Source organism: Melitaea cinxia, chromosome 9 (genome assembly GCF_905220565.1).
Source record: "Melitaea cinxia chromosome 9, ilMelCinx1.1, whole genome shotgun sequence".
Taxonomy (NCBI): Eukaryota; Metazoa; Arthropoda; class Insecta; order Lepidoptera; family Nymphalidae; genus Melitaea; species Melitaea cinxia.
Genome location: NC_059402.1, coordinates 6,317,834 through 6,345,289, shown reverse-complemented (window position 1 = coordinate 6,345,289; position 27,456 = coordinate 6,317,834). Strand labels below are relative to the sequence as shown.

At 31.5% G+C, this 27,456-nt stretch overlaps 4 protein-coding genes across 5 annotated transcripts; 2 read left to right on the top strand and 2 right to left on the bottom strand.

The window, feature by feature from the left end:
* The first annotated feature begins 247 nt into the window (after positions 1-247).
* LOC123656717 lies at positions 248-7,865 on the top strand. Of its 2 annotated transcripts, XM_045592377.1 has the most exons (5): positions 248-578; positions 3,621-3,771; positions 5,503-5,645; positions 5,718-5,903; positions 7,429-7,865. In XM_045592377.1, the coding sequence occupies exons 1-5, from the start codon at positions 386-388 to the stop codon at positions 7,608-7,610; spliced, it is 855 nt and encodes a 284-aa protein (XP_045448333.1). In that variant the 5' UTR covers positions 248-385; the 3' UTR covers positions 7,611-7,865. The 2 variants fall into 2 exon arrangements, with proteins under 2 accessions (XP_045448333.1, XP_045448332.1); XM_045592376.1 differs by having other exon boundaries at positions 5,503-5,903.
* Positions 7,866-8,105: 240 nt separating this feature from the next.
* On the bottom strand, positions 8,106-8,904 carry LOC123656718 (28S ribosomal protein S36, mitochondrial). The gene is made up of 2 exons (XM_045592378.1): positions 8,690-8,904; positions 8,106-8,304 (listed from the first exon to the last, which is right to left on the bottom strand). The coding sequence occupies exons 1-2, from the start codon at positions 8,813-8,815 to the stop codon at positions 8,173-8,175; spliced, it is 258 nt and encodes an 85-aa protein (XP_045448334.1). The 5' UTR covers positions 8,816-8,904; the 3' UTR covers positions 8,106-8,172.
* Positions 8,905-15,485: 6,581 nt separating this feature from the next.
* LOC123656715 (FGGY carbohydrate kinase domain-containing protein) lies at positions 15,486-17,784 on the top strand. Its single transcript, XM_045592373.1, has 4 exons — positions 15,486-15,668; positions 15,752-16,614; positions 16,709-16,931; positions 17,311-17,784. Exons 1-4 carry the CDS (start codon positions 15,486-15,488, stop codon positions 17,668-17,670), a joined length of 1,629 nt encoding a protein of 542 aa, XP_045448329.1. The 3' UTR covers positions 17,671-17,784.
* Positions 17,785-17,968: 184 nt separating this feature from the next.
* LOC123656716 (enolase) lies at positions 17,969-25,666 on the bottom strand. Its single transcript, XM_045592374.1, has 8 exons — positions 25,587-25,666; positions 25,276-25,370; positions 24,997-25,191; positions 24,617-24,869; positions 24,332-24,528; positions 23,992-24,240; positions 23,411-23,562; positions 17,969-18,462 (listed from the first exon to the last, which is right to left on the bottom strand). The coding sequence occupies exons 2-8, from the start codon at positions 25,345-25,347 to the stop codon at positions 18,279-18,281; spliced, it is 1,302 nt and encodes a 433-aa protein (XP_045448330.1). The 5' UTR covers positions 25,348-25,370; positions 25,587-25,666; the 3' UTR covers positions 17,969-18,278.
* Between the last annotated feature and the right edge of the window lie 1,790 nt (positions 25,667-27,456).

Here is a 27,456-nt window from a genome sequence, read left to right as displayed (position 1 = left end):
AGCCGCGGGCACAGTTAGTTAAGATATAAAACTATCTTAATTTTATATCTATGTACTTTCGTATTTCATAAATAAATAATAAACGCCAGCCGTTATTACGTTCATTTGTTTTTTAGTAAAATAACGTACATACGCAATTAATTAGTATTAATAGTTTCATAATCGATATAAGCACGCGGTGTACGAGTGATTTCGACGTCACAAACTTTCTGCGGTCACCGCTCTGGAAAGACCGTGTAGACGGGTAGATCGTGAACGTAGCGTGCAATTTTTATCATGACGGTATTCAAAGTAAACAAAGCTCATTGCATTTAAAACATTTATGCCGACACAAAACAGTCTTGCATTATTATAATTTTATTATAGTATTGATATTATTTTTAAAATGTCGCAAGAAAAGTTTGAATTACGTGTAATAACTTATATGTGTCCCTCGCATCCAGTGGCAATGTATGAATTAATCGTGGAGTTATTAGAAAACGCTTTAGATTGTCACGCTACATTACAGTACGAAAGTCGAAGTTCGGGTCCGATAGCAGGACGCCCGGACCCTTTTACGAAGGATAAAATTGATTTAGGTTAGTATTTTGAATTTATTATTTTGTTAACTGATGTTCATTTTTTATTTAGATACTAGCTGTGCCCTTCTTCGCCGATCTTTTGGATTATTTTAGATTATAAACACCTTCGGTTGGGTATTTACAAATTCAACGTGATTCTTTAAATTGGCATAACTTTTTTGTTTATGAACCGATTGACAGACAACAACAAATACTTAAATGTAAAGTAAAGAGCTTACCAAAATATATTAATAAAAACCGCATCTATATCGGATAAGCCGTTCCTAAGATTAGCTTGCACAAACATATTACATTTACATTTTTATTATACGTATAGATGATAATTTTTATGACAGTAATTGATGTATTTGTACCGACTAAACATATAGAGGGAAGAAGGGTAGCCCCGACCAGTTTTCTTGTTGTATAATTATGCCCCAAATAAAGAGTGTAGTAAAAATCTAAACTACTCAAAAGTTATCTCTAAGATATATTTTAATAGAATATTGTACAAAAAGAATGACAACTATTCAGAAATATTAATAATAATATTTTTAAGAATAGGCTTAATTTCGACTTCTCTAAAATCTTGGCGGGTAGCTCCAGCCACCACAGAATTTAGAAGTCAATCGACATATTTTGCAACATAAACGTCACATATATAATACAAATTATTTGCATTGTAAGTAACAAATGTCTCAAGACATGCCTCAAAAATTGTAGCTTGCCTTCATCAAAAGTTTCAGCACAAATTATTATGAATTTAGTGATTTTGTTTTGACCCTTGATTTAAAATCCACCTTATTCTTTAGTGATGTTCTTCTACTTCTTTTTCTTTATCTTACCTTTAGCTTCTTCTTTGGGACTGTTAATCTCAACTAACTCATTTTGCTAAGGAAGTGATGTTTAAGTCTAATGCAAGGGTACCCAAACTTATTTTGTCTACTGCCCACTTTGAGAATAAATTATTTTATAGTGCCCCCATTTTTTCACCAACTTAAAACCACTATAGCTTCAAATTAAATTAATTATTGCGAGCTATATTAGCGGAGATTAAACATTGATTCTAAACGAGACTTTTACTATAACCCGCAAGAGTTAACTTGAGACCTGAGCGCAGTAGGTAGTAGGTACACACTGGCGCTCAGGTCTCAAGTTAACTCTTACGGGCTACACCTGCCAATGCGAATGATTATTGAAACGTCACTTTATAGTATTTAGACAGAGTATCTTTTATTCAAAATAAAACAAACATAATCGATTCTAATATAAAAACTAATGTGAAGGTTAATTTAAATCACCCTCCAAGCCTCTACACTACGCCACCATTTTTTTTCTGAGTCTCTTATCCTTTAGGCCTGCAGCACCCACAGGGGGGCGTTATCGCCCACTTTGGGAAAGGCTGGTCTAATTACTGCCTTTTCTTTGAGGTAAGGTGTCAAAGTCGCTTCAGTCTGTATCTAATATCCCACGACTGGGCAAGCCTCTTTCCACATGTAGAAGAAGGATTAAGACAGAGCTTAATCCACGCTTGCTCCAATGCGGGTTGGCGGATATATTCCCTACTATGAGTAACGATCGCTATCAGGTGTACATGATAACAACCGGGATCGACAGCTTAACGTACCTACTCTCCGGACACGGTGGAGAGACCCACAAGGACTAACAACCAGACTGAAAATAAATATTTGTATAAACACCGATATCTACTCCGAGCGGGAATCGAACCCGCAATCGTCGTGTCATTGTATTATAATAAATATACTTAATCAATCAATATTTATATCATAACTAGCTATGACACCCGGCTTCGCTCGGGAGTTGATATGAGATTACATGGTAGTTGAAATAAAAAAAATAAACTATGGCATACAAAAAGTAAAAAAAAAAATTGAAAACATTTTCTAATTATTTACACTACCTGTTTATAAACAACATTTTTCAGTGTATTGTCCGGGGTATATATATATATATATATATATATATATATATATATATATATATATATATATATATATATATATATATATATATATATATATAAATTTTAAAATTTTCGATTCTTCAATACTTTTATGTTCTTTTCTTTCTTCGCTTTTTCTGCTTCTCAGGGTGCTCATTTTGGTTCGTTGATTTTGTAAACGTGCTTCGTACTCTTCTTCCGTTTCATTTCTTCGATATTCTTTTTGTTTCCGCCGTTTCGCTGTAGAACTGACAAGGTCTCCTCCTCTTTTACGTATTCTGTAAAATATAAATTAAATAAACATTTTATAGACAAATATATTGTTACGTAAACGTGGGGCACGTTGAGACAAAGAAAAAAAATTATTTAACCTTCAAGCGGTCGCGCGATATTTTGTTTACGGCCAAAAGTTTAAAGAAAGCATCGATTCAACGTCGCGCGACTGCTTGAAGGTTAAGGAAATTACAATTAAAAGAAAAGAAAAAAAACCATTATAATTAATTAAACACACAATAAAAAATACTCACATTTGATATTTCACAATAAAGGCTCACGGACAACTTTTTTCTTCTTCGCTTCAAAATCCAGAATTAATTAAACACACTATTAAAAATACTTGCACGTGATACTTCAAAATAAAGGCTCACAGATAACTTCTTTCCGTTTCCAACATTTACTTGCGTATTTTCAAGATTTCAACTCTATACTCTTTTTTAAGTACGCGGCCGTTATTCACACATTTCAGTATGAACGTTCTTGCGACTGGACAAACTAAGTTCTATTTATTGCATGTTTCTAGTATGATACAAAGGGACATAGCAACGCGAAAACATGATTATATATACAAAAGATGCTTATATCTTAGCTTGGTCGGGGCTACACACCGGCTGGGGCCACCCCCTTTCCCTAGGTGTTTTTAGATGTAAGTTTGGTATCACTTAATAATTTGTACAATGGATAGATAACAAATAAATAATATCAAGTGAATATTATTAAGCAAAAGTGAATATATTGATATGTATCAACAAAGCTAGAATACTCATATTATTTATATACTTACATATATATACTTTTTAATACGGAACACACATATACAGCGTTCATGTCAGCAGCGGCATATATGAAGCTACGGAGAACAGAAAATAAATTTGTCGAATTGCTCCCGGTCACTCCGGTGTTCGCCCACCAGATGAACGTAGAGAACAAGCCCGGCTACTTCTCAGACGTTATAATCCATTGTGATAAAAGGTAAAATTTACAACTAATTTTCAAATTTTGTTTTAAGGGGTTCTCTAGTTTAATAAATTTAAAAAAAAAAAAAAAAAAAAAAAACGAAAAGAAATTTGTAGTTATTTACCTTGTGAAATTTATTTTAGTCTTAGTTTAGGTTCAAGGAGCTCAGTATGTACAAAATTTTTATAAAGGTAAGTTACAATTTTAATAGTTGTAGCTGTATTTAAAAAGTCAACTATATTTTTCAACTTTCCTCCATCATATTCCGAGAATGGCTTCAATGCTTCACTTCAAATATATGTGGCTAACTCAGCTCATATAGACGCACAGAATGGTCTATTATCACCCCACAATTTAAAGTATTTCTATTTTTTTTTTTTTTTTTTTTTTATTAATAAAAGTTGACAAAAAATACCTTACATTCGAAACTTTTTCGAAGTATGTCAAATCTAATTATCAAAATTTTCTTTTCGTGATAGTTCATTTCGTGCATTTATATTTCAGAAAAGCCAATCAGCTGATTTTACAGAGGGAGTGAACTTTGGTCCTAATTAATATTTTTAGCTACAAATTACACGTACCTATATTCTTGAAACACTTATAAAAATTGATAAAAACTCCAAAGTTCTATCTCTTCATTGGTCCTCGAAAAAAACGACTACAAAATCTTGCTATCCGGTTCAAATGCCTCCGCAAAAGCTCAAGTGGCTTTCTATACGCTCTCGCGGGAACATGCATATTCTTTCTCTACTGTGTGTATGATGTTTAATCCAAAGGCTCCGAATTAGTTAAAACACAAATTTGAATATCTGGGGGATGCTTCAGTAGTAAGAACATCGCAACATTTATTATTATATTTTTTTATTAGTTTATAATAAAGTTATATATGTATGTATGCATTTATATGTATATTCTGTATAATATATAATACTAATACTTATGTATTAGTATATATATTATATTAGCATGCAAGTTTATCATATAACTGCACCACCTATCCTGCCTCAAGCTTATAATAAATTTATCCTTTCTTTAATGGGGTTGTCTAGAAGAAATGGCAAAATAGCTATAAGTCCGCCCATTGTACTTCACAGTCTGTAACTGTCTTTAAATGTGTTTAATTTTTAGAATGTAGTTGTGCGGTACAATAGCGTATGTATAAATAAATAAATAAATAAATAAATAAACGCTTAAAAATCAGACCATCACACCACAGAACCCCCTTAAAATCTCGACTACCCTCAATTTATTTCATTAGCGATTATTTCTATGGATAGCGTATCCGAGCACATTGTATTTTTTTTAAACAAACCAGATAGTATGAAGGCCATTAAATCCAAGAAATAGTCATAATAACCCAGATAGTAGGTTATAAGTCTCAGCCTCGTCGCTTATACTTTTTTGAGATTAGCGTGACTACAACAGTTCGATCTGCTTTCAAACACACATAATTACAAGATATATGTACAAGCTAACAAACAAAACCTACTTTTCTTTCTTTTTTGTTTTCGTACGTTGTGTTTCACATCATCGCGTAAAGGCATTTAAAAAACTGGATATTTGCCCAATAATAACATTATTTACGTTACCTAAATAAATACGTAGATAATTTTATTGTTATCAAGCAAGTCAAGTCTACAGATAACAAGTGTATCTAACTTCTATTATTACCCAATCGAAGTTCATTCAGTGTAGTTATGAAAACGCAATTAACTGAGACAATACTTACTTATTTTATTCTTACAGGGCACATAACGTTAATACTTTGTTAGATCTAAGAGGTTGCACTTTTGCGTACAGTGACGAAGAATCTCTTAGTAGCAGTAAAATTGTGCTTAAAACACTAAAACAGAAAGGAGAAAATGCATCATTCTTCGGATCGCTTCTAAGTATAAATATTATAGTACTATTAAAGAACTTTCAACACATTTATGCATGTTTTAACTTTATTCTCATTGTAGGATCCGGATCACATTTAGCATCTGCGCAAATGGTGCTGTCTAAACGAGCGGAATGGGCCGCAGTTGATTCAACAACACTACTATACGCTAAAAACTTTCTGGAAGAAGGTGGCAAAGACATTATCACATTAGTAACACTAGGACGTTTACCGCCCTATCCTATCGTAATCAATTCAAGGATCTCAGGTACGTCACCAAAGGCCTTTTAATTTTATATATAAATAACTCTTATTTGTATTATATGGTAGGTACCTATAAAGCTCATTATTTTTCCCTTTAAAAATTCGTAAATGCGATACGTGTAACATTTTTTGGTCTAACTTTCTAATCAAATAGCTATCTACTGTGAGAAACTTCACAACTTATTACTCTTTTCAAGTAGTATGGCTATCTAATTGTAAGCTTTAATCTTAAAAAACTCATATCAATACATATTATAAGACTATTAAAAACTTTAAAAAAATAATCACGGTTTAGTAAAAGTCTATCAAACTCTATCAAGTTTGCAGATGAAATCCGCAGTATAGGTACATACATATCATACGGTTTTTAAAATAATGACCAGTGCACAACATTTACATTAATTTTTAACGTTTATGAGTATTTTGTATTATATCAACCGTAGCCTTACAAATTTTGTAAACATTTCAATAGGGTACTTTCGGTAGTGAAAAATAAATTATAAAATTTGGTAATAATTAAAATTTATATAGAATTACACTTAAATATTCTGATTTGGAATAAAAAAGCACATTATTGTTTTATTATATTGAAATAGGGTATTCCACTATGTTTGAAAAAGTACTTCAAAATGTTGATTTTCCAATAAATAGCCACAAAAAAAAAGTATTGCGGCAAAATAAACACGCTTTCATGCCATAAAATTATATTATATTTTAAACCTTTTCTATTTCCGCGAAAACGCTATCAGCCATTTTGGTGACGTAATATGGTTAATAACAAAACTCGTGTATGACGTATGTAAAACCGAACTCGTTCAATACGTCAAAAGTTCAAAATATACTAGGTATACTCTTTGTCGATCAACGTTAACAGCTACAAGTATTTGGTGTTTTTGTGTAAAATAATGAATTACAACAGCTATCGTTGGTGTGTAGTATCTAGCTATACAAATACTAGCATTAAAAAAAACTATTGTCTTAATTTAGTAGTAACATAAGGAATAAAACATAACCTAACACTTTCTAACATTATTTTTCAAATTAGATATACCTACATTAAAAACAGTATAATATAACAAGTAATATTTGCAAAGATGTTTTAACACTCAGAAATTCGGCAGAGCAGATGTCTGGGTTACATGCAAAAAACTTTGCAAGCATCATTGAATCAATTTTTAGCAGATTCGTACTATCTGATTTTACTAAACCTTTTTGATTTTAATTAAATAAATAGGTACAAATGAAATGCACTAACGAAAGAGCACAACTATTACTCCTTGAAGTTAAAGTTCATAGATATGTACCTAGCTGTTCACAGCACTGACAGAACTTTGCTTTTGCACTTATGAAGTCATATCATGGCAGGTCATCTTTTAAGTGACGTGATATACAGATTAAAATATACGATTATAGTATGGCAGATTACAATTTAACTTAATCTTTAAAGTGAGATCTTTTGATATTATTTTGTTTAATTCCTTGATGTTGGAGGATTTAACTTTTTAATAACTACTTCATATTATTTTCAGATCACGTAAGAAATGGTATAATGAATGCCTTACTTAATTTAACACAATCAACTGCATGGAAAAGACATTTTGCCAAATTTGGTCTAATAAAATTTGAAACCAACAGCAATGGTGCTTACGATGGGCCGACTGCACAGATGTGGTCCATCGCGAACGAAAAACTCAATGTTAGATATTATTAGATTATTATTAGTTGTAAGTTTAATCTATGTTTTATATATCTTGTACATTGATTATACACCAAAAAACTAAAAAAAATTACTATTAAAAAAAGCTCTTCTATATTTTTGTATTCTGTAACAATTACATTTAACATTTTTAATGGTCTTGTTTTTTAATTTTTTGTATCATATTTTTGCAGTAGAACTTTAAATGATACAATATCTATCTTCTTTCCATGATGAATAAATACGTTGCACGGAATTTTAGCAGTAAAAGTTGTTGTTTCATTCATACACAGACTTTTGTTTTCCTGCAATCATTTTAAGTAATCAATCTAAAAAAAGTTTACCACTAACTATTTTAATACATATATATTGAATATACAAAGACTACAGAGAAGATATAAGATAATAATTGTTTATGCTACATTATTTAACATCTACATTTATTAGAGAAGAACTAAAGTAAAACTTTAAATGCAAAAATGAAATAAATCACACAAAATAAAGATTAAATACCTTCAACAACTATAATTACATTAATAAACAAAGAAATACTATCTACAAACAATAAATGGAAGCACTAAACAACTCCTCCGCCGTTGATGTAGTCAATCTCTTCCTGAGACAGTGGTCGTCTTCTGTAGCGCAGCGGTAGGTCTATGTCAGAAATTGGTGCACTGCTCATTGCAGCAGCAGGTTGAGCTTGAGCCGACTGTAATAAATATAAGTACTATTCAATTTTCTTATTTTAACAGATCTTTTAAATTTTTCTACTCAAAACAAGAAAAATAAATTGGTAAGGCTTTAGATTAAGAACTGTCGAATTATCTAAGCTCAAAATTTGCTCCTATTTGATGGAACTTAATCTAAGGCCTAGCCAAAAAAATATCTCAATGAGTATCGAAAGATTTAATCTTGATAAGTTGCTAACAATAGGTCGAGGTGACGATGTTTGCGTAAGAGAGAAATACTTCATTTAATCGATATAACACCTAAGATGGATGTTTATCCATTACGTATTAAATTTTTGAATTTAAATAAGATAGGAAAAAATCACAAATAATTATAAATTGAGTTTAAAAAGAAAGCATTATTACTGGTTGCGCTGCTGTTGCACTAGCAGTCGCGGAAGCGGTGGTAGCCGAGGGAGCATGAGATGACCCTAAGCCTTTCCGAAATTTAATTACCGGAACCCTAGATAAAACTGATGTAATTCGCACCATAATTTATTAAAATTGATTTCAGATAAGTGTAAAGTAAAAGAATTATTTTTGATATAGTTGACACTTGACAGTAGTTGATCAGGGGTGTGAAACTCTCATACAATATCGTAATTCAAAAATATTCATACAAACTAACGCCATCTCTTAGAGGAGGAGGGTGAGTTCGGGGTGATAGATTAAGGTGCCAAAAATAGATGGCAGTAGCAGCAGTAAAGTCTAGAATTTTTGCAAATATAATTAATTTAAATTTAAATAATCAATCAAACATGTTTTGTACAATTCATAGGTATAACAAAATATATTACAAACTATAAGTATATTTTAATTTATCTCCAATATTTTTTGCCGTGGCAATATTATTGAGGCCCATCGTGCGTTAGTCGGTAGGCATATCGATTCTTTCCAAAAGAGATCGATTTTTAAATCGATTTCGAAACGCTACCTGATGAATCGATTCATAAAAAAATTGAGGTCTAAAAGATCGATTTCTAAAATATTGGTTTTTTTTTTCAAGTTTGTATTTACAATTGTAAATATAAATCCACCTTACGAAAAACAAGAAAGATACCATAAGAAACAATTTCTGGGCTATCTTATCAGTAAAATCAGGAATTTTTAGTTCAGAGAATTCGATGATAACAATTATTTTTATTACCATAAAAAACCGGCTTCAATTTTATCGACAAATAATACAACGAAGGTAGACGAAAAAATAGTCAAGTAAATACGCATCATCAAAGATTAGTCCAAAAGTTGTAACCAGATCTCGATGAAATGTAAATGTGACCACATGATAAACAGTGGCTTTCGATTAAATTAAAAATCATCAAAATCGGTACACCCAGTAAAAAGTTATTTGGATTTTTGAGTTTCCTTCGATTTCTCTGGGATTCTATCATCAGATCCTGGTTTCCTTATTATAGTACCACACCAGGAATATCTCCTTTCCAACAAAAAAAAAAAAAAAGAATTACCAAAATCGGTTCATAAACGACGAAATTATCCCCGAATTGAGTAACCTCCTCCTTTTTTAAAGGCGGTTAAATAAACAACATAGCTTTTGGTTCACAATGCGTAACATCTAAGCTTTTGAAAAACAACAGTCCGTCAAGTTTACTGGGGTCCAAGCGGTTACGCTCATCACTTGCGATATTGCCAGCAATTGAAAAAAGACGCGCACAAGGAACAGATGGTCCTTCGATACTCATCACGTTTTTATGCACAGGTCGGGTAACTACAGTAGTAGGAATACGTCCGCTTAATGCTTTACAGCCAACAGAGGCATGACGTACGCTGGGTGTGCCGTGCAAATAAGACATGATAGCATTTTGTCTCTTTTTCTGCCACACATCAGATATCACGCATTTATGTTTTAAAATAATATAACTAATTACAATAAAATGTCAATCAATTTAACCAATTAAAATCTAGCGACACAACCGCACTACGTGACTGCACACAAACATAGCAGTGACGTACAGCGGCGATGACGCGAACGAAAAGTTATGACATTATCGTACTAATCTCTCACCATTGAAATTGGGCTTAGTTTCCTGACCTGTATATAAGACCGTGATACATCACGGCTATTGGGCAAACATGGTGATAAGTAGAGAATCACGAGTACATTCATCTAATTGTAAATAATTTTATAGTTTTTACCAAAACAGAAAAAATCTAATGTCGATTTTCAAGGGTGAAATATCGATTCACGGAATCGATTTGGGACAATATATTGTTTAAAAATAAGGAATCGATTTTTCGATTAATCGATTTCAAATCGACATGCCTATTAGTCGGCCATATTTGAATTTTGAATCACTGTTTTTTTTTTGTGTTTGTTCAGTGTTCGCTGTGATTTTAATTTTATTGTGTTATTCCCTACGTTTTGGCTTGTTTACGGACTTTTTGATCTTCTACGTGTTACGACATCATCTGGCTTGTAACTTGGACCCCGGACTGATTGCATGACTGATAACTTTGCTCTTTATTACACGGATTAAAATTTTTGCAATTTGATTAAGTATTTTAAAATGCCAAAATCAGCCGAATTAAAATGTTATTTCAAATGTGATATTGATGGTGAGTATTCAAATTATTTAAAGAAACGTTTCAAAGCAGTATTTAGACATTAAGTATTATAACCAAGATTACTCTTTTCTTCTCTATTCGACTTAGTAAAATTTTTTATAAAAGAAGTAATTAATTTGTATGGCATTTTAAAATTTGGTTAGCAAGAAAAACGGCCTATAAATCATTTGGCAAGCATACAAGGATTTTTTCAGTAATAATAAAATCAGGCTACCAAATTTGTCCTTTATAAAATCATAATAATAGTAATTTAAACGTAAGCAGGCAGCTTGTCTTATCATGTATCTGCAAAATAATTATTTGGATTAAAAATAAAGCTACATATATAGTTATATAAAAATAAAGCTATATATATGACACTATCCCAATATTACTAAATAGGGATTTCTTTCTTTCGAATTTTTGTTTTTCTAATTTGATTTTGCAGTTATTGTTTATGTATTTTTTGGTATACTATTTCAGTAGGCATAATTATCTTAAAGGCTTATATTACCAGCCCATGGGTCACTCATTGCTGCTTTTACATGTATCCAGCCGCAAAAAAAAAATACTATAACTGTTCACAGGCAATACAAATTGCAGACGGATTTAGAAATATTTGCTGACTATATGTTGCTGCCCAATTATACTAGCTAATCAGTAATATTTTTTTGCTAACAATGATACAAATACTTTGCAAACTGTTTAAATCACACCCTTAATAAAATAGAAGTAATAATTAACTCTTTTTATTCCTTTCATTGCATTTAGAATTCATTATTATGTCTCTTTAGTATCACTTTTATGTATAAAGCAATATTTTAAGAATATTAAAATTTTTCAGGACCCTTACATCGCTTTCCCAAATGGGAATATCCTCATACAGAGAAGTTAAACTAATGAAAATTTTGAAATTTTGATAGGAATGATCATATTAAAAAACAAGCATCCGATTATTATAATAAAAGATGAAAATAAACAACAGTTTTATAAATTCTACATGGTAGTGGTGTTTTATTTTTAAACCCTCGATTTTCTGTTAATATTAGGTAAATTAGAATTTTTAATACTTAACACAAAAAAAAAAAAAAAAAATAGAAAATATTCTTAATGTACATACTTGTTACTTTTTGATTAAAATTAATGATAAATATAAAATACTTTTCACACTATTTCCACCAATTTATTAATACGAACTGTTTGTATTAATAAATAAGTGGAAAAAGTGTGAAAAGTACTTACAGTATATTATTTGAATAATAATCATTCTGGTAAAAAAAAAGAAATAAACAGCGCCATCTGTAGTATTATTGTAGAAATAAAATTGTATGTGCACGCCATCTGTTGGTGGGGGAGGTCGTGATACATCAATTTTAATTTCTGAGTGGCGTATCTATACCAGTATATAAGTGTATAATCTATGGTAGTTGATAAGGATAACTGACTTTTGAACACTTTTTTATAGAAAGGCAAAGGCTACACTTGAGCCTAAGGCTGAACAGGCAATTTTTTCAATGAATATGTAAGTAAAAGAAAAAAAGATCTAGCAGTTTAGTTTAAAACACCATGTCATGCAAACTGCCTAGTTCGAATAATGTCATCCATTAGATATAATGAAATTGCTAAACTAAGTCTCAGTAACCGTAGCTACAATCAGAATTATATTACAATCAGAATTTTTATTAACGATCATTTGTTACACATAATAGGTATTATATTTAATACTAGACAAGTGCTTTTAGCGTTTGAAACGAAAAAAAATTATGGTAGGATGAAACCCATTGTAAAAGAAAGAGTAGTCGAAATACAACGAAAATGAAAGGAAAAATAAATTACGGACGATCTGAGGTTGAGAAGTAGCAGGGGGGGGGGGGGAGTTAAGGGTAAAAAAAAACGGTTTATCTCGATTTTCTGCTAAACTACATGTCCTATGGAAAAAAGTGTAATGGCAAAGTGGCACTTTTTTTACATAACCTCAAAATTCAGAAAAATTCAAAAAACAAAGATTTTAGGTTTTTATTTTTCTTTTACAAGATAATTTATTTTTATACGAAATTTGGTGAAAGCGTACCTTTCTGTGTTACAACAACACTGTAATTTTTTTGATTTAAAATATTTATTTTTTCATCTTATTTTAACGTCAATATCGAATAAATAATTGTGTTTGCAGGCAAACGAAAAACAATCGACGTCAGCGCTTCAATTTCTGCCTTTACTGAAGAAAAAAAATTATTAAGTGAACTTTATGTAGCTTATTATGACGTCAATGAATATCTTAATGATGAAAAGGCATGGGATTGAATAATGCTCGACCAGGCTATGTCTTTGATCTCAATCTGTAAATAGATATAGTTAAAATATTGTAAGCAGGTGATATGTGGTGGTTTCGACACACACGATTGGCTGTCTCGTGTTTCTCCTGATCATTTCATGGTCATACTGTTACTTTTTGTCTTGTATATATGACTTTAAATTTTTAAAAGAGTACCGAGAGTTTTTTTTCTCCGGCTTTTTTTTCTCTCGGCCTACACTGGGGACATTAGTTTATCTTATTTATTGTAATATTTAATAAAGCCGGGGACATAATAGGGAGTAATGTCTACCGAGACATTAGAAATTTAAATTAACTTAATATTTTGATTATTTTTACTAAGTTAAGGTTACACATAACACTAGCTATATTATCTAAGTTTGTAATGTACCAAATGTTAAGATATAAATGTTTATTTTATTGCTTGATTTGTTTGCTACCTTAACTTTCTTTTATTATTGTCGAGTTTTTTTTTTAAATTCATTTAAATTATTATTTTTGTAAATAACATTATTTTGACTTTCGTTATATGCGTATATCATCTTATGACGAAATAAATGTTTTCATTTCATTTCATCGACAAGTAATACAACGCAGGTAGACGAAAAAATAGTCAAGTAAATACGCATTATCAAAGATTACTCTAAAAGTAATCAGATCTCGATGAAATTTAAATTTGACATGATAAACATCAGCTTTCGATTAAATTAAAAATCATCAAAATCGTTACACCCAGTAAAAAGTATTGCGGATTTTTGAGAGTTTCCCTCAATTTCTCTGGGATCCCATCATCAGGTCCTGGTTTCCTTATCATGGTACCACACCAGGGATATCTCCTTTCCAACAAAATTAGAAATATCAAAATCGGTTCATAAACGACGAATTTATCCCCGAACATACATAAAAAACTATATATATACGATCGAATTGAGTAACCTCCTCCTTTTTTGAAGTCGGTTAAAAAAGCACCCTCGTATTCAATCGAAAATTATCACATCAAAATATCAGCTTTTAAAAAAGCCGGTAGGATTTTTGTTTGTTGAAAATTGAAATCTCTACTTCGTCTGCGCAGGATTAGTGAGTACTTCGAGAAGAGATCTGCTTAATATCTATATTTATACCAAAATTCAGCAAAATTTGTTCTGCGACATAAAAATCAATTTTTTTCTACCAAATGTGCATTGGAAACATATTATCAATTTTTATTGTTTTTGCGATAATGGCTTACTCATAAAAGATAGATATATGCTCGGGCTTTTTTGTAGGACTAATTACAATAAACATTTCTCTTATACATTATACTTATACGTTTAAACCATGTATAAACTCAACAGTTTTGCAGTGCATGCCAGAATAGCTCGCAGATTTTTTTCCAACTAACTTGACAATTATTGTTATATTTTGGACAATTCACTTACTATCCTTAAAAATTATAGCCTATGTGTTATTCTAATGTATAAGCTATATTATTGTAAACTTTCATTAAAATCCATTCGGTAGTTTTTACGTGAAAGAGGAACAAACATTTATACACCCATACATCCATACATACTAACTTTCGCTTTATAATATGAGTTCCTCTATGGTAAATGTTTTCAGGAAATACAAATTAAGTTTATAAGTTATTCTGTTATTGGGTATAATGCCTTGCCGTTGCCTATATTGTCCTGTATTTAAAATATTGAACACTTTTTAATATTTTATCTTGTATAGCCTGCTGCCTGTTTCACCAGTCATACATTAGTCATATCCACGTTTGGCGAACGTTGCCGCGATTATTTAAAAAAAATTATAAAATTACACACCAACTCTGTTGCATATTATATAGTGTGTAAATGCTGCAACAATTCTGTTTTATTATTTTATTTCTGTATTAAGTTGGCGAAAACACTAAATATTTGAACATTTAGTTAAACAAAATTCAAGAAACAAGATTAATAAGGTTAACTAATATCTTTTATCTGAATATTTCAAGGTCCTCAAATTACCACTCGTTTATTTTATCTTGCTATTAAAGATAATTCCAAGCACATATATTGTTTGTTATGCTTAGTTAGTTATAGAACATAAATATTCCATAAAGGTACGTAAAAAGCTTAATATAATAATCAAACAAATGCCGAGTTTTAATTTTTTAATTTATGGGATCAAAAATAAAATACCCAAATAAATTAGTTTTAAAATTCAAAATCTTTTTGTTGTTTGTATCGAAAACATTAGCGAACAAATAATGAATGTGTTTATTCCCTTTATTGTAGGACAGAAAATTTTGTGAAGTTTGTTAGAGCAATGAGTAAAATATACTTTATAGGAGTAGACGTGGGTTCTGGCAGTGTAAGAGCAGCTCTGGTGGATGAAATAGGCCACATAATAAAGACATCAGTAAAGAATTTGCAAACATGGAAACCAAAACCTGATTTCTATGAACAGTCTTCAAACGACGTGTGGGACTGTTGTGCGCATGTTATTAAGGTAAATTATTTATTATTTTTACATAAAAAAAACGTGTCTCAAAATTTAACGAGAAAAATTAACAATATTGTTTAAAACTCCAGGCTGTAGTTCAAAATGTTGATTCTGCAAACGTGAAAGGAATAGGATTTGATGCAACATGTTCACTTGTGGCTTTGGATAAGAATGGGAATCCAAAATCAGTTAGTGATTCTAAAAACAATGAACAGAACATAATCATGTGGATGGACCACCGCGCACAAGCTGAAGCTGACCTAATAAATAAAACTAAACATGAAATCCTCAAATATGTAGGTGGTAAAGTTAGTTTAGAAATGGAAATGCCAAAACTTCTTTGGCTGAAGAAAAATTTGCCAAATGATTGGCCTGATTATGGATATTTCTTTGATCTACCCGATTTTCTTACTTGGAAGGCTACTGGATCAATGAGTCGCTCCTTGTGTTCATTGGTATGCAAATGGAATTATGAATGTTCAACTGATGGGAAAAAAGGTTGGAACATAAATTTTTTGGAGGAAATAGGTCTTGCGGATCTATCTAGCGAAGATTTTAAAAAAATTGGCAATAAGGTTTTAATGCCGGGAGAGTATTGTGGAGGTCTTACTGCTGATGTTGCTAAAGAACTTAATTTATTACCAGGTACACCAGTAGCTACATCAATTATCGATGCACATGCAGGTGGTTTGGGAATGATAGGAGCCAAGAGTCTTGGTATTGATGATACCAAGTCAAGTAGACTAGGGCTAATTTGTGGCACATCTACTTGTCATATGGCTGTTAATGAAAAACCCATACTGGTCAAAGGGGTCTGGGGTCCTTATTTCAGTGCAATGGTACCTAACATGTGGTTAAACGAGGCAGGGCAGAGCGCATCAGGCATGTTATTAGATTACGTAATTGAGAGCCATCCAGCGGGTGCCAAACTATTAAAAAATAGTACAGGAGAGTAAGTATTTTTTATTGAAAACAATATTTTATTTTCTGTTATATTTCTATTTTATCAGTTTCATTTATTAATGTCGGTCATTGATTCTTTTCAGAGTAAGAACATATTTGAGAGGACTATTAACAAAAATGGCTAATAGCCAAGGCCTAGAACATGTAAGCTTGCTTACAAAAGATTTTCATCTTTGGCCAGATTTCCACGGTAATCGTTCACCATTAGCTGATCCTACCATGAAAGGCATGATTATTGGTCTAACACTTAATATTAGTGAAGAAAATCTGGCTCTGCTCTACCTTGCAACAATACAGGCCCTTTCGGTACGGAAATAATTCAACTAAAAATTAAACACGAGACAAATTTAACAGAATGATACTTATGAATCAAATTTACAAATAAAAAAACCCAATTTTAGATATATTTAAATATGTCACAGTAAATTACCTTTTTTATGTCATTTTTTTTTATACAACCAGGTCATCAAACAAGTGTATGGCACACCTGATGGTAAATGATTACTGTAGCTTATAGACGCCTGAAACAACAGAAGCATCACAAACCTGTTGTCAATCCTACCCGCAAGGAACTCTGGTCACCTCACTCACTGCTTGAATGCAATATTATTTAGCTCCAGTCTCCAGTGGCAAGTCCAGATTTTGAACAGGATAATATAATTATTATATAAGTTTTTCTTTGCAGTATGGCACAAGACATATAATAGATGCATTAGTACAGGCAGGTTACACACCATTTAAATCTTTGCTTATATGTGGTGGAATTACGAAAGATCCATTATTTGTTGAGACACTAACTGATTCAGTTGGAATACCTGTATTAAAACCACACGAGAAAGAATCTGTTTTAGTTGGTGCAGCTGTACTTGGGGCCTGTGCTTCAACTTATTTTAATAATGTTGAGGCTGCTCTGCAAAGTATGGGTGGTTTGGCAGATGTTGTTATGCCTAATCTGGCCATAAAATCATACCATGACAAGAAGTACCAAGTATTTCTTAAAATGTTCCAAGATCAAAAAGAATATAGAAATATAATGAATATCTAATATACCGATCAATCAACTGTTGTTATGACTGTTACTACTCTTATTATCATTTAACTATATATTAAGCACAATTTTAAATATTTTTGTAATGAAATATACATATTTTTTATTACATACTTTTGTTTTAATTTAAAATTAATACTTGTATGTTAATTAATCATTTTATAAATATATTTCTCTTCTTTTCTATTCATTAAATATTATAGGATATCAATAATTCAATAAACAGTTGTCTCTCTCTAAGAATCTATTTGTGTATAACAAAATAAGTTTTTTCAAGAATTAAAAAAAACTGGAGTAGGTATATATTAATGGTTTATTAAATAATTGCATATAATTTCACTTTCACTTAAATAAACTCACACTATCACAAAAATGTTGACATTTACTCAAAAGCCACAGCAATAATTTTAGAAGCACTTGTTATGTTTAATAAACACTAAATAAAATATACACAAACATCTTTATGACTTTAGTAACTAGAGCAATACAATATATATTGTATAAATAGAGTGGTCTTCTAAGTAGAATCGAAATCAATTTGAAACAAAAGTTTTAAAATTTACTTTCAATATACATCTCTACAATAAGTAGAATTCTGTAAATATTTAAACAGGTCTGCGGAAGTTTTTGCCAGCATACTTAGCAGCAGCTCCCAACTCCTCTTCAATACGCAAAATCTGGTTATATTTAGCAAGACGTTCAGAACGGCATGGGGCACCTGTCTTGATCTGACCAGTCGACAGACCAACTACCAAATCAGCTATGAATGTATCTTCAGTCTCACCAGACCTACAAAAGATAAATATAATATAATTTTTAGGCGAAAAATTGATTTCTTTCATAACATTAATAGTTTCTCAATATACATTTAATCATTAATTTTTGTTTTTTTTATACGGCAGATGTCGAACGCGCCATGGTTCCTCAAAACCTCGGAACTTCATGAACTGCTCCACATTACAACCATCAAAGAGGAAGTAGCTTTCTCGTGTCGTAGATACAAAACACGACTGCAGAAACACCCAAATCAACTTGCGGATCAGCTGACGATACCGGAAAGTAATCGCCGTCTGAAAAAGCGACGGGACATGTTTGACGATGAAGACGGCTGGTCAACCTGATTAGCTGTAGCATACTGGAGGGCTGAACTTCGATGGGAGTTGCACCCTACACATGATAGACCGACACCGCATCTGCTCATGGCCTACCAGCCGATTGCATGATTTAAACCAGAAAAAAAAAAATTTTGTTTTATTAATTCAGCATGTAGTCATTGGCAAACTCTTTCTTTATGTAGAAGGGTATAGATAGATATGTGTATTCCTTACTATGAGCAACATAGGGAATATTGCTTCTAGTCAAGCTTAACATGCTCTCACAACTGGGAGACCTACAACGACAGAGACCCAGACCAAAAAGATAAAATTTTACATAAATGGTATCATAATGGAATCCAGGGCTGAAATGAATATTAAAAGTAATCCTAAATTATTTTGGACCTTTATTAAGTCTAAAAAATCTGTCGGAGGTATCCCGGATACCTTGTATTTTAGGGGCTCATATGCCTCAGATGGCCAGTCAATAGCTAATCTTTTCAACACAAATTTTCATTCAATCTTTGAGAGTGAAGTGTGTGATTCACCGTTATCATTGTATGGTGTCAATGCAATTATTGACTCTGTCGTTTTCACTCCTAGTATTGTTTTAAGGTACTTGCGTCAACTTGATATAAGTAAAGGCGGTGGGTTACATCCTGTATTTCTGAAGCGATGTTGTAGTGAACTAGCATATCCTGTAAGTGTTCTTTTTAATTTATTTCTATCCAATGGTATAATGCCACCAATTTGGAAGCGTTCTATTGTTGAATCCATTTTTAAGAGTGGGGGATAGGAACAATATTTGTAATTATAGGGCTATTTCTAAAATTTCAACCTTGCCCAAGATATTCGAAAAAATCATCTACGATAGTTTATTTCCTGCTATTCGAGCCTTTTTAATCGCTCAGCAACATGGTTTTATTGATAAAAGATCCACCGAAAATGTGAATATTTAGATATAATTTTACTCTATGAATAAAGGCTTTCAGGTCGACGCCGTGTATACTGATTACTCTAAAGCCTTTGATAAAATTTTCCATTCATTGTTAATTTATAAAATAGAGCGCATCGGTATATATGGCGACCTCCTCAGGTGGCTGTCATCATATCTTAAGGGATCGTTCTCAAGCGGTTGCTGTCAAAGGGTTCACATCTTGTTTCGTTCACATTACGTCTGGTGTGCCTCAGGGCTCGCATCTCGGTCGTCTTCTATTAAACATCTTTATAAATGATGTTTTGGAATGTTTTCGTCACTCTAGCGTTTTATTATATGCTGATGACACTAAAATTTTTACCAGAATAAAATCTGTTCAGGATTGCATACATTTACAGGATTTAAATGCTCTCAATGAGTGTTGTTTGGGCAATAAGCTATTTTTAAATGTTAGTAAATGCTGCATTATCTCTTTTAGTAGGAAGAAAGCAACTATTCAATATAACTATAGGATTAATAATTCAATCCTTAATAGAGTAACCGAGGTGAGAGATTTGGGTGTCTTTTTGGACAGCCAGTTGCGTTTCTGATCACATTTTGAGAAAATTACAGCCAAGGCGTACAAAATGTTGGGTTTCTTGATTCGCCAAACAGCTGATTTTAAAGATATCAATACTTTTATTATTCTATACAATGCACTCATAAGATCGTATCTAGAATATGCTTCTGTTACATGGAATCCGCAATATGACAAATATAAGCATATGCTTCAAAGTATTCAAGATAAATTCTGTAAGCTACTCAAATATAAGTTTAAGACATCTCCACCTAGAACATTAATAGCCCTTGAAGTTCGCCGTGAACACCGTGATATCATTTTTCTGTATAAGATTTTAAATAACCAAATTGATTCACCATATTTATTAATCCTTCCATTGTCCTAAATATAATCCGCGATCAAACCCAACTTATACATTTGCTATTCCATTCTGCAGAACCAATTATGCTTTGAATCGATATGTGTGCCTGCAGATTGTATAATAATAATTATAATATGCTAGACATTTTTCATTTAAAACCTAATATATTTAAAACTGTCATCAAGCAATTAAATTAATTAAATGAACTTTGATTGTCACAAAATACTGTTACTGTAATTCTTGTATCGTATATAATGTTGTGTTAAAAAATAAATAAATAAAAAACTAAGTTTGTATTTTTTGTACAATTTTAAAGTTTGCCCAATTAATATTTGTCAGAAGTAATAAGTGAAAACTTAATTGGCTTATGAATTTTCTAGTTTGTAAGAATCATATGTGTAATTACAAGCTGTATGTTTTCTTCATAAATAAAATAAATAAATAAAATAAATAAAAAATAAATAAATACATTTTTCCCTAAACAACATAGCAATTATTTGAATAGTTTCATAGAATTTAGACTTTAGTAATATTTTTCTGTAATTTTCTAAATTTAATAAGTAAATAGTTTTAAACTACAAATAATATAACAAAATTTTTTAAAATTATATAGCTATTATTATTATTACACTTTGATATATATGTGTGTATGTGTGTGAATATATCGCACCTTCGGTGCAACAAAGTCACAATTTAGGACACTTTTTTTGTTATGGCTTTTATTAGGACTTTTTGATAATTCAATATAAGATCTTTAACAACAAACTGTAGCAAATAAAATAAACTATTAATTTTATAAAGATAATAAGTAATTTATAAAGATAATAAATAGTAATCCAGAAATGAGGAAATAAATGCGAAAAAAATATTAAAGTCCTCTCCTACTAAAATTAAGAAATGAGCTGTTGTAACTTTGTTGCACCGAAGGTGCGATGTATATACATATACACGTATATACATATACACATGTGCATACACATACATATATTGTTATTATTTTTGTTTACGTATAAAGAAACATGATTTAGTCATTATTATTTAATTCATATTCCCAACTACTTCTACTAAAATTGCACTCGCGGAATCTCTTTTCCTGTCTTATCTCGACTATGCCGATGCGTGCTATCCTGACCTTACTGAACCACAACTGACAAAACTTGAGAGACTCGAAAAATTTAGCTATTAGATTCGTATTTTCTTTGCGAAAATACGATCACATATCCGATTTTCGTAAAAAGCTCAAGTGGTTGCCAATTCGCTTTCGCCGGAATACTAGACTGCTGTCGCTGCTTTACTATGTGCTTAAAAGTCCCCGGGCCCCAGAGTATCTAAGAGAAAAGTTTGTAGTGCGTGAATCTGACAAGGCACTGCGCTCGAATGATACAACTACGCTGTATATACCTATCCATCATACTGCTTTCGACAATTGCTCTTTTACAATGCAGTCAATAATTCTGTGGAATGCTTTGCCTAAAAGTATTAGGGAGGCTAAAACTCTTACATCATTTAAGAAGCTACTAAAAGATTTTTACCTAAATTGTTAGTGAAAAGCTGGTCTGTGTTAGTAAGTTTACTCGTAGTTATTCGTAAATGTGCTGTCGATAATTATTCAATTTTATATTTATGATTAACTATTATCTACTTTATAATTAATGTAATAGGTATGTATTTATTTGTGTACTTAATTCTTTATATGTTTATAATATTATATATATATATATATATATATACACTAGCTGACCTGGCAAACTTCGTATCGCCTTATTTTTTTTCTTAAATATAATAATTACATATATCAAAACAAAATATACCCTATCTTTCAAGTTGGATCAAACTGCACACGGTGTGCAAATTTGATTAAAATCGGTTAAGTAGTTTAAGAGTTCATCGCGGACAAACATTGTGACACGAGATTTATATATATTAAGATATAAATATGTATGTGTATAAATATGTATGTGTATAAATATGTATGTGTATATATATGTATTGTATTATTAGATTGTAGGATCTACTTTGTTTTTAATTTTCTGTTTTGCCTTTTGATAACCCTACTCTTTTTATTTTAAAATCTCCTCTACCCCAAGGTTGTCTGGAAGAAATCGCTTACCTAGCGATAAGACCGCCTTTGTGCATAATATTGTTCTGCAAATTTTATTTTTAAAGATGTATGTTATATTAGCTTGTAATATGCACAATAAAGTATATTTCTTCTTCTTCTTCTACTTCGATATAATTTTTTTTTTTTTTTAATTTCTCTTTCTTTTCTATCTTATATACATATAAAAAGTTAGCACTTGTCACAGCCTATCATGAATAAAGAGGGTATCATTGAAAATAAGTGTTGGGTTCTAAAACCCAATTTTAAGGTGAACGATACACCCTTTTGGGACACAACACATTATTGCAGACATTCTTTTTTCTCATTACAAATTAGTATTGTATGCATTTTTTTTAATTCTTGAATTTTTTATTTATCTTTTTTTTTTGTATAAATACTTTAGTTGCTAAGTCTCTAAATGTTTGTGATGTTCCAAATAAATATATTTCTCTTTCTTTCTCTCTTGTCTAATAAATAATTGGTATTTTAAACATGTGTATAATCATAAATATATAAAATGATAATGATTACTATACAAATAAATGTTAGACAATAATTTTTTACTGCCCTTTAGACACAATATCAGCAGTTATAATTTCTAATATGGTAAGAACTACTTACTAGTTCAAATGACGTATTTATTTTAAGATAAATACATTTTTATTGTAAAAACTATATAACGTACCTGTGGGATACCATAGTGCCCCAGCCATTCTGTTTAGCCAACAAATGTGCATCAATAGACTCGGTAACACTTCCAATCTGATTGACCTTTAGTAAGAGACAATTGCAGGCCTTCTTCTCAACAGCAGTTGCAATACGTTTCGGGTTTGTTACCTAAAAGGAACAAGTTATGTATAAATTTAAAAAAAAACGAAAAACCCGACTGCAAAAAATAACTTTGAATAAAAACTAAAAAGAAATAAAGTTATTCTATTTTTTAAATATGTCTTACTATTTTAAAATTCTCATGATGAGCCTATTAATTTAATATTTATAACAAAAATATGAATATTGATTTGATAGAACATTTTCAAGTCTTACATCATTACAGCCTATACAGCCCACTGCTGGACATAGGCCTCCACAAGTTTACGCCAAAAATAACGTGAACTCATGTGTTTTGCCCATAGTCACCACGCTGGGCAGGCGTATCTTACATAAATTTAATAAATCCATATATTTGATAATCTTGTCAATGGCAATTTATTTAATAAACAAGCATTATTATAATATTATGAAAATAATAATAAAAAAAGTCTATACTGTTAAATCATCTCCCACAATCTGAATGGGAGTGCGGGAAGTCAAACTAGCCCATGCAGACCAGTCATCTTGATCGAAGGGATCTTCAATCGAAACCATGGGGAAGTCCTTGATAAATTCTAAGTATACTTCAGCTAGCTTTTCAGACGACAAATAGTCAGCTGGGTTAGAGTTAGGATTCTTAAAGTCAAGGTCATAGGTCCCATTTTTGTAGAATTCAGAAGCTGCTACATCCATACCAATATCAATCTAAAACAAAAACAAAAAAAAAAACGTAAAACAATGTATTGAGAGTAGGTACAAGTTTAATTCTTCTATAGAATATTTTGCATAATCTTACCTTGCCAGAGTAACCTGCCTGCTTGATGGCATCTTGAATAAGGAACAGAGCATCCTTGTTGTTTTGAATGTTAGGAGCAAAGCCACCCTCATCACCTACAGCAGTAGAGTCCAATCCAAATTTCTCCTTAATTATTTTCTTAAGGTGATGGTATACTTCAGAGCCCATACGCATAGCCTCACTGAATGAAGAGGCACCTATAAAAAAAAATAAATGTATAAAAATCTGTATACCTCATTTATATTTATTATGATGATATAAAAGTAAATTTTAAGTTATTAGTACCTGTAGGTAAGATCATGAACTCCTGCATGGCAAGCTTGTTACCAGCGTGAGAACCACCATTGATAACATTGAAGGCTGGCACAGGCAACACAATGTTGTTATTGCCAGCCAAGTCCGCCAAATGCTTGTACAGAGGAACACCCTTCTTGGCGGCTCCAGCCTTGGCCACAGCTAAGGAAACACCAAGAATGGCATTGGCACCAAGCTTAGATTTGTTCTCTGTTCCATCAAGATTAAGCATGAATAGATCAATCTAAAACAATATATATTTGATAAATTTAGTCCACAAATCATATATTATTTTACCTTAATATTTTATATTAAAATAAAAGAATTCAAACGAAAAAAATAATAATTTTATACTAACAACATATACTCACTTCCTTTTGTTGAGTTACTTCAAAGCTCTGTTTGAGTAATTCTGGAGCAATAATAGAGTTAATGTTTTTGATAGCAGTAAGGACACCTTTACCATGATATTCACCCTTGACATTATCCCTCAATTCGAGAGCTTCATGTACTCCAGTTGATGCTCCAGATGGTACAGCAGCTCGGAAAAGACCCAGCTCAGTTACCTTGATTTAGAATAAACATTAGATATAAAGTGAGATGTTGATGAAACAATAGTAGTACTTATTTATATGTATTGCACAACTTACCAAATCGACTTCTACGGTGGGATTACCACGAGAGTCGAAAATTTGACGGGCTTTGATCGACTTGATAGGCATTTTTATTTACTTGTAATATTCACCTGCATGCGAGTAATGGAACAATATTTACTAAATATTAAACTCATAATAAAATAAATATATGAAAAATATAATACATTTTCATTTACATTTATTTTTTAACAATTACCTAATATTTTATGAACATAATTAAAAGATTGAGCTTTACTCATTGTAAATTTGGGATTGCCAAATCTATTACTTTATTTCTATATCATTAATTAAAACGTTTTACTCACCTATTCAGAAAAATTAACTCAGAAGTATTTGACTTCTTTAACCTTTGCAACTGCAAATTGAAATTGATGTCAAGATATTGCCGGTTATAGAGCTGTATATACTTTTGACCTTTGCAAGGTGACTTTAGGGTTGCCCACAGACTAGATACTATTGAAAATAGTTCTTGTGCTGGAAATTGGAAAAATGGGAAATGAATATTTATGACAATATCTTCGATGATTTAACTAGGAATTGGAATTTCATTATAGATTTAGTAACATTAATTTAAGTAGCCAAAAAATAATACATCGATCTTTATTATAAATAAAATTATAGACAAAAAGTTCACAATATTCTACTGAATAATATTATTATTTTAACCAATTTAATTTCTTTTTAAACCAAGTACATCTAAATTTAATTATCCGACGTCAAAAATTGAGTTTTTTACAAGGTATTACTCAAGTTTTTACTGGCTGTACCGATTTTGGTGATTCTTTTTTTAATTGATGGCTGGTGCTTGTCATCTGATCCCATTTAAATTTAAACCAGATCAGAGTACTTTATGAGTTATCTGTAATAATACGTATTTTTGAGGTAGTGCTGAGTAAGAAATAGGATGGATGCCCAAAATTTGGGGTAGACCGACTCAACACTGTGGCAATGACAAGGAAGCTATGGTCTAAGTTCCTTGAGCAATGATTACAGAATAAAATATATCAATGCTCTGTGGTCACCGATTTTAATTTTTTTTTTTTTTTTTTTAATTATGTGATATATCCACAGGCTTATTATGCCCGTGCTTTTGTTATTCCATATATTGTTATTATTATTTTTTAACATGCATCGGTACTTACCGCAACTTAGAATCTAGAAGCCTTAATAACTAGTCTTAAAATTTCAAATTTCTAAAAGTCGACGCGAGTCCACTGACCAAGACTATTCTACATATTGCTTATTTTATATTCTTATATACTAATTATTTTTATTATATTTACACTTATTTGCTAACTACAATATATGCACACTTATTTTCTAACTACAATATATGTACACTTATTTGCTACTTACAATGTACACTTAACCTATGTTATTGTTAGTAGTTAGGTACTTTTTTTGTGGTTAGGAATCGTTTTATCCATTTAAATTTCATTTTTTTTTTTAATTTTTATTAATATATTATATGACTAATCCTATCTTATTAAGTAAATATATAAAGCCTTATCATTACAATTACATTATCCTATTCCTATACTATTACATTCAATTTTATTATTTATATTACTTACTTTACACTTTTATCTACGCATAATTTATACTTACAATACAATGATGTCTTCACACCTCTACATTTTTCAACATTTTGAGCACATTCTCAATGACGGCAGCATCTCTATGGTGAATGGCCATCTTGAGACTATGCTCAAGGATTTTCTTGTCCGTCATCTCCGCTGCCCTCGCCACAAAGCGATCAATTGCGTCGTCACGGTCGTCGGTGTAATAGACACAGGTGTTGGTGTGTCTAGTCACCGCGACTACAGCGTGCGAAACGCTGTCGTGGATCTTGAGCCTCCTTGTATTTGTCTGGAGGACGATGACGTCCTCATAGGTCTGGCCCTGCGCCTCATGAACAGTTAAGACGCGCGATCCCTCACCGGACCCGTATCCCTGGTCAGTCTGCAATCTCTTCTCCTCTTGCGTAAATACCAGGTACAGGGTTCGGTCCCTTCCTACAGGAATGCGCGCGCCTGTGAGACTCTCCACTCGCAAAGATCGGATCTTTGTGCTTGAGCTGTACACGGACTTGTAAACCTCACTGATGGCAAAGGCGACGTCTTTGGGGTTACGATGCGTGCACGACAACTCGCACGAAATAGTCGTTATAAGGGT

Coding starts and splice junctions, on each gene's coding strand:
- LOC123656717 (XM_045592376.1), top strand. CDS start 386: ATGTCGCAAGAAAAGTTTGAATTACGTGTAATAACTTATATGTGTCCC. Junction 579..3,620: donor GAAGGATAAAATTGATTTAG/GTTAGTATTTTG, acceptor ACACATATACAG/CGTTCATGTCAGCAGCGGCA. Junction 3,772..5,502: donor ATAATCCATTGTGATAAAAG/GTAAAATTTACA, acceptor TTATTCTTACAG/GGCACATAACGTTAATACTT.
- LOC123656718 (XM_045592378.1), bottom strand. CDS start 8,815: ATGGTGCGAATTACATCAGTTTTATCTAGGGTTCCGGTAATTAAATTT. Junction 8,305..8,689: donor GTGCAACAGCAGCGCAACCA/GTAATAATGCTT, acceptor TATTTATTACAG/TCGGCTCAAGCTCAACCTGC.
- LOC123656716 (XM_045592374.1), bottom strand. CDS start 25,347: ATGCCTATCAAGTCGATCAAAGCCCGTCAAATTTTCGACTCTCGTGGT. Junction 25,192..25,275: donor CCACCGTAGAAGTCGATTTG/GTAAGTTGTGCA, acceptor TTCTAAATCAAG/GTAACTGAGCTGGGTCTTTT. Junction 24,870..24,996: donor AAGTAACTCAACAAAAGGAA/GTGAGTATATGT, acceptor ATATTGTTTTAG/ATTGATCTATTCATGCTTAA.
- LOC123656715 (XM_045592373.1), top strand. CDS start 15,486: ATGAGTAAAATATACTTTATAGGAGTAGACGTGGGTTCTGGCAGTGTA. Junction 15,669..15,751: donor GTTGTGCGCATGTTATTAAG/GTAAATTATTTA, acceptor TTAAAACTCCAG/GCTGTAGTTCAAAATGTTGA. Junction 16,932..17,310: donor CAACAATACAGGCCCTTTCG/GTACGGAAATAA, acceptor TTTTCTTTGCAG/TATGGCACAAGACATATAAT.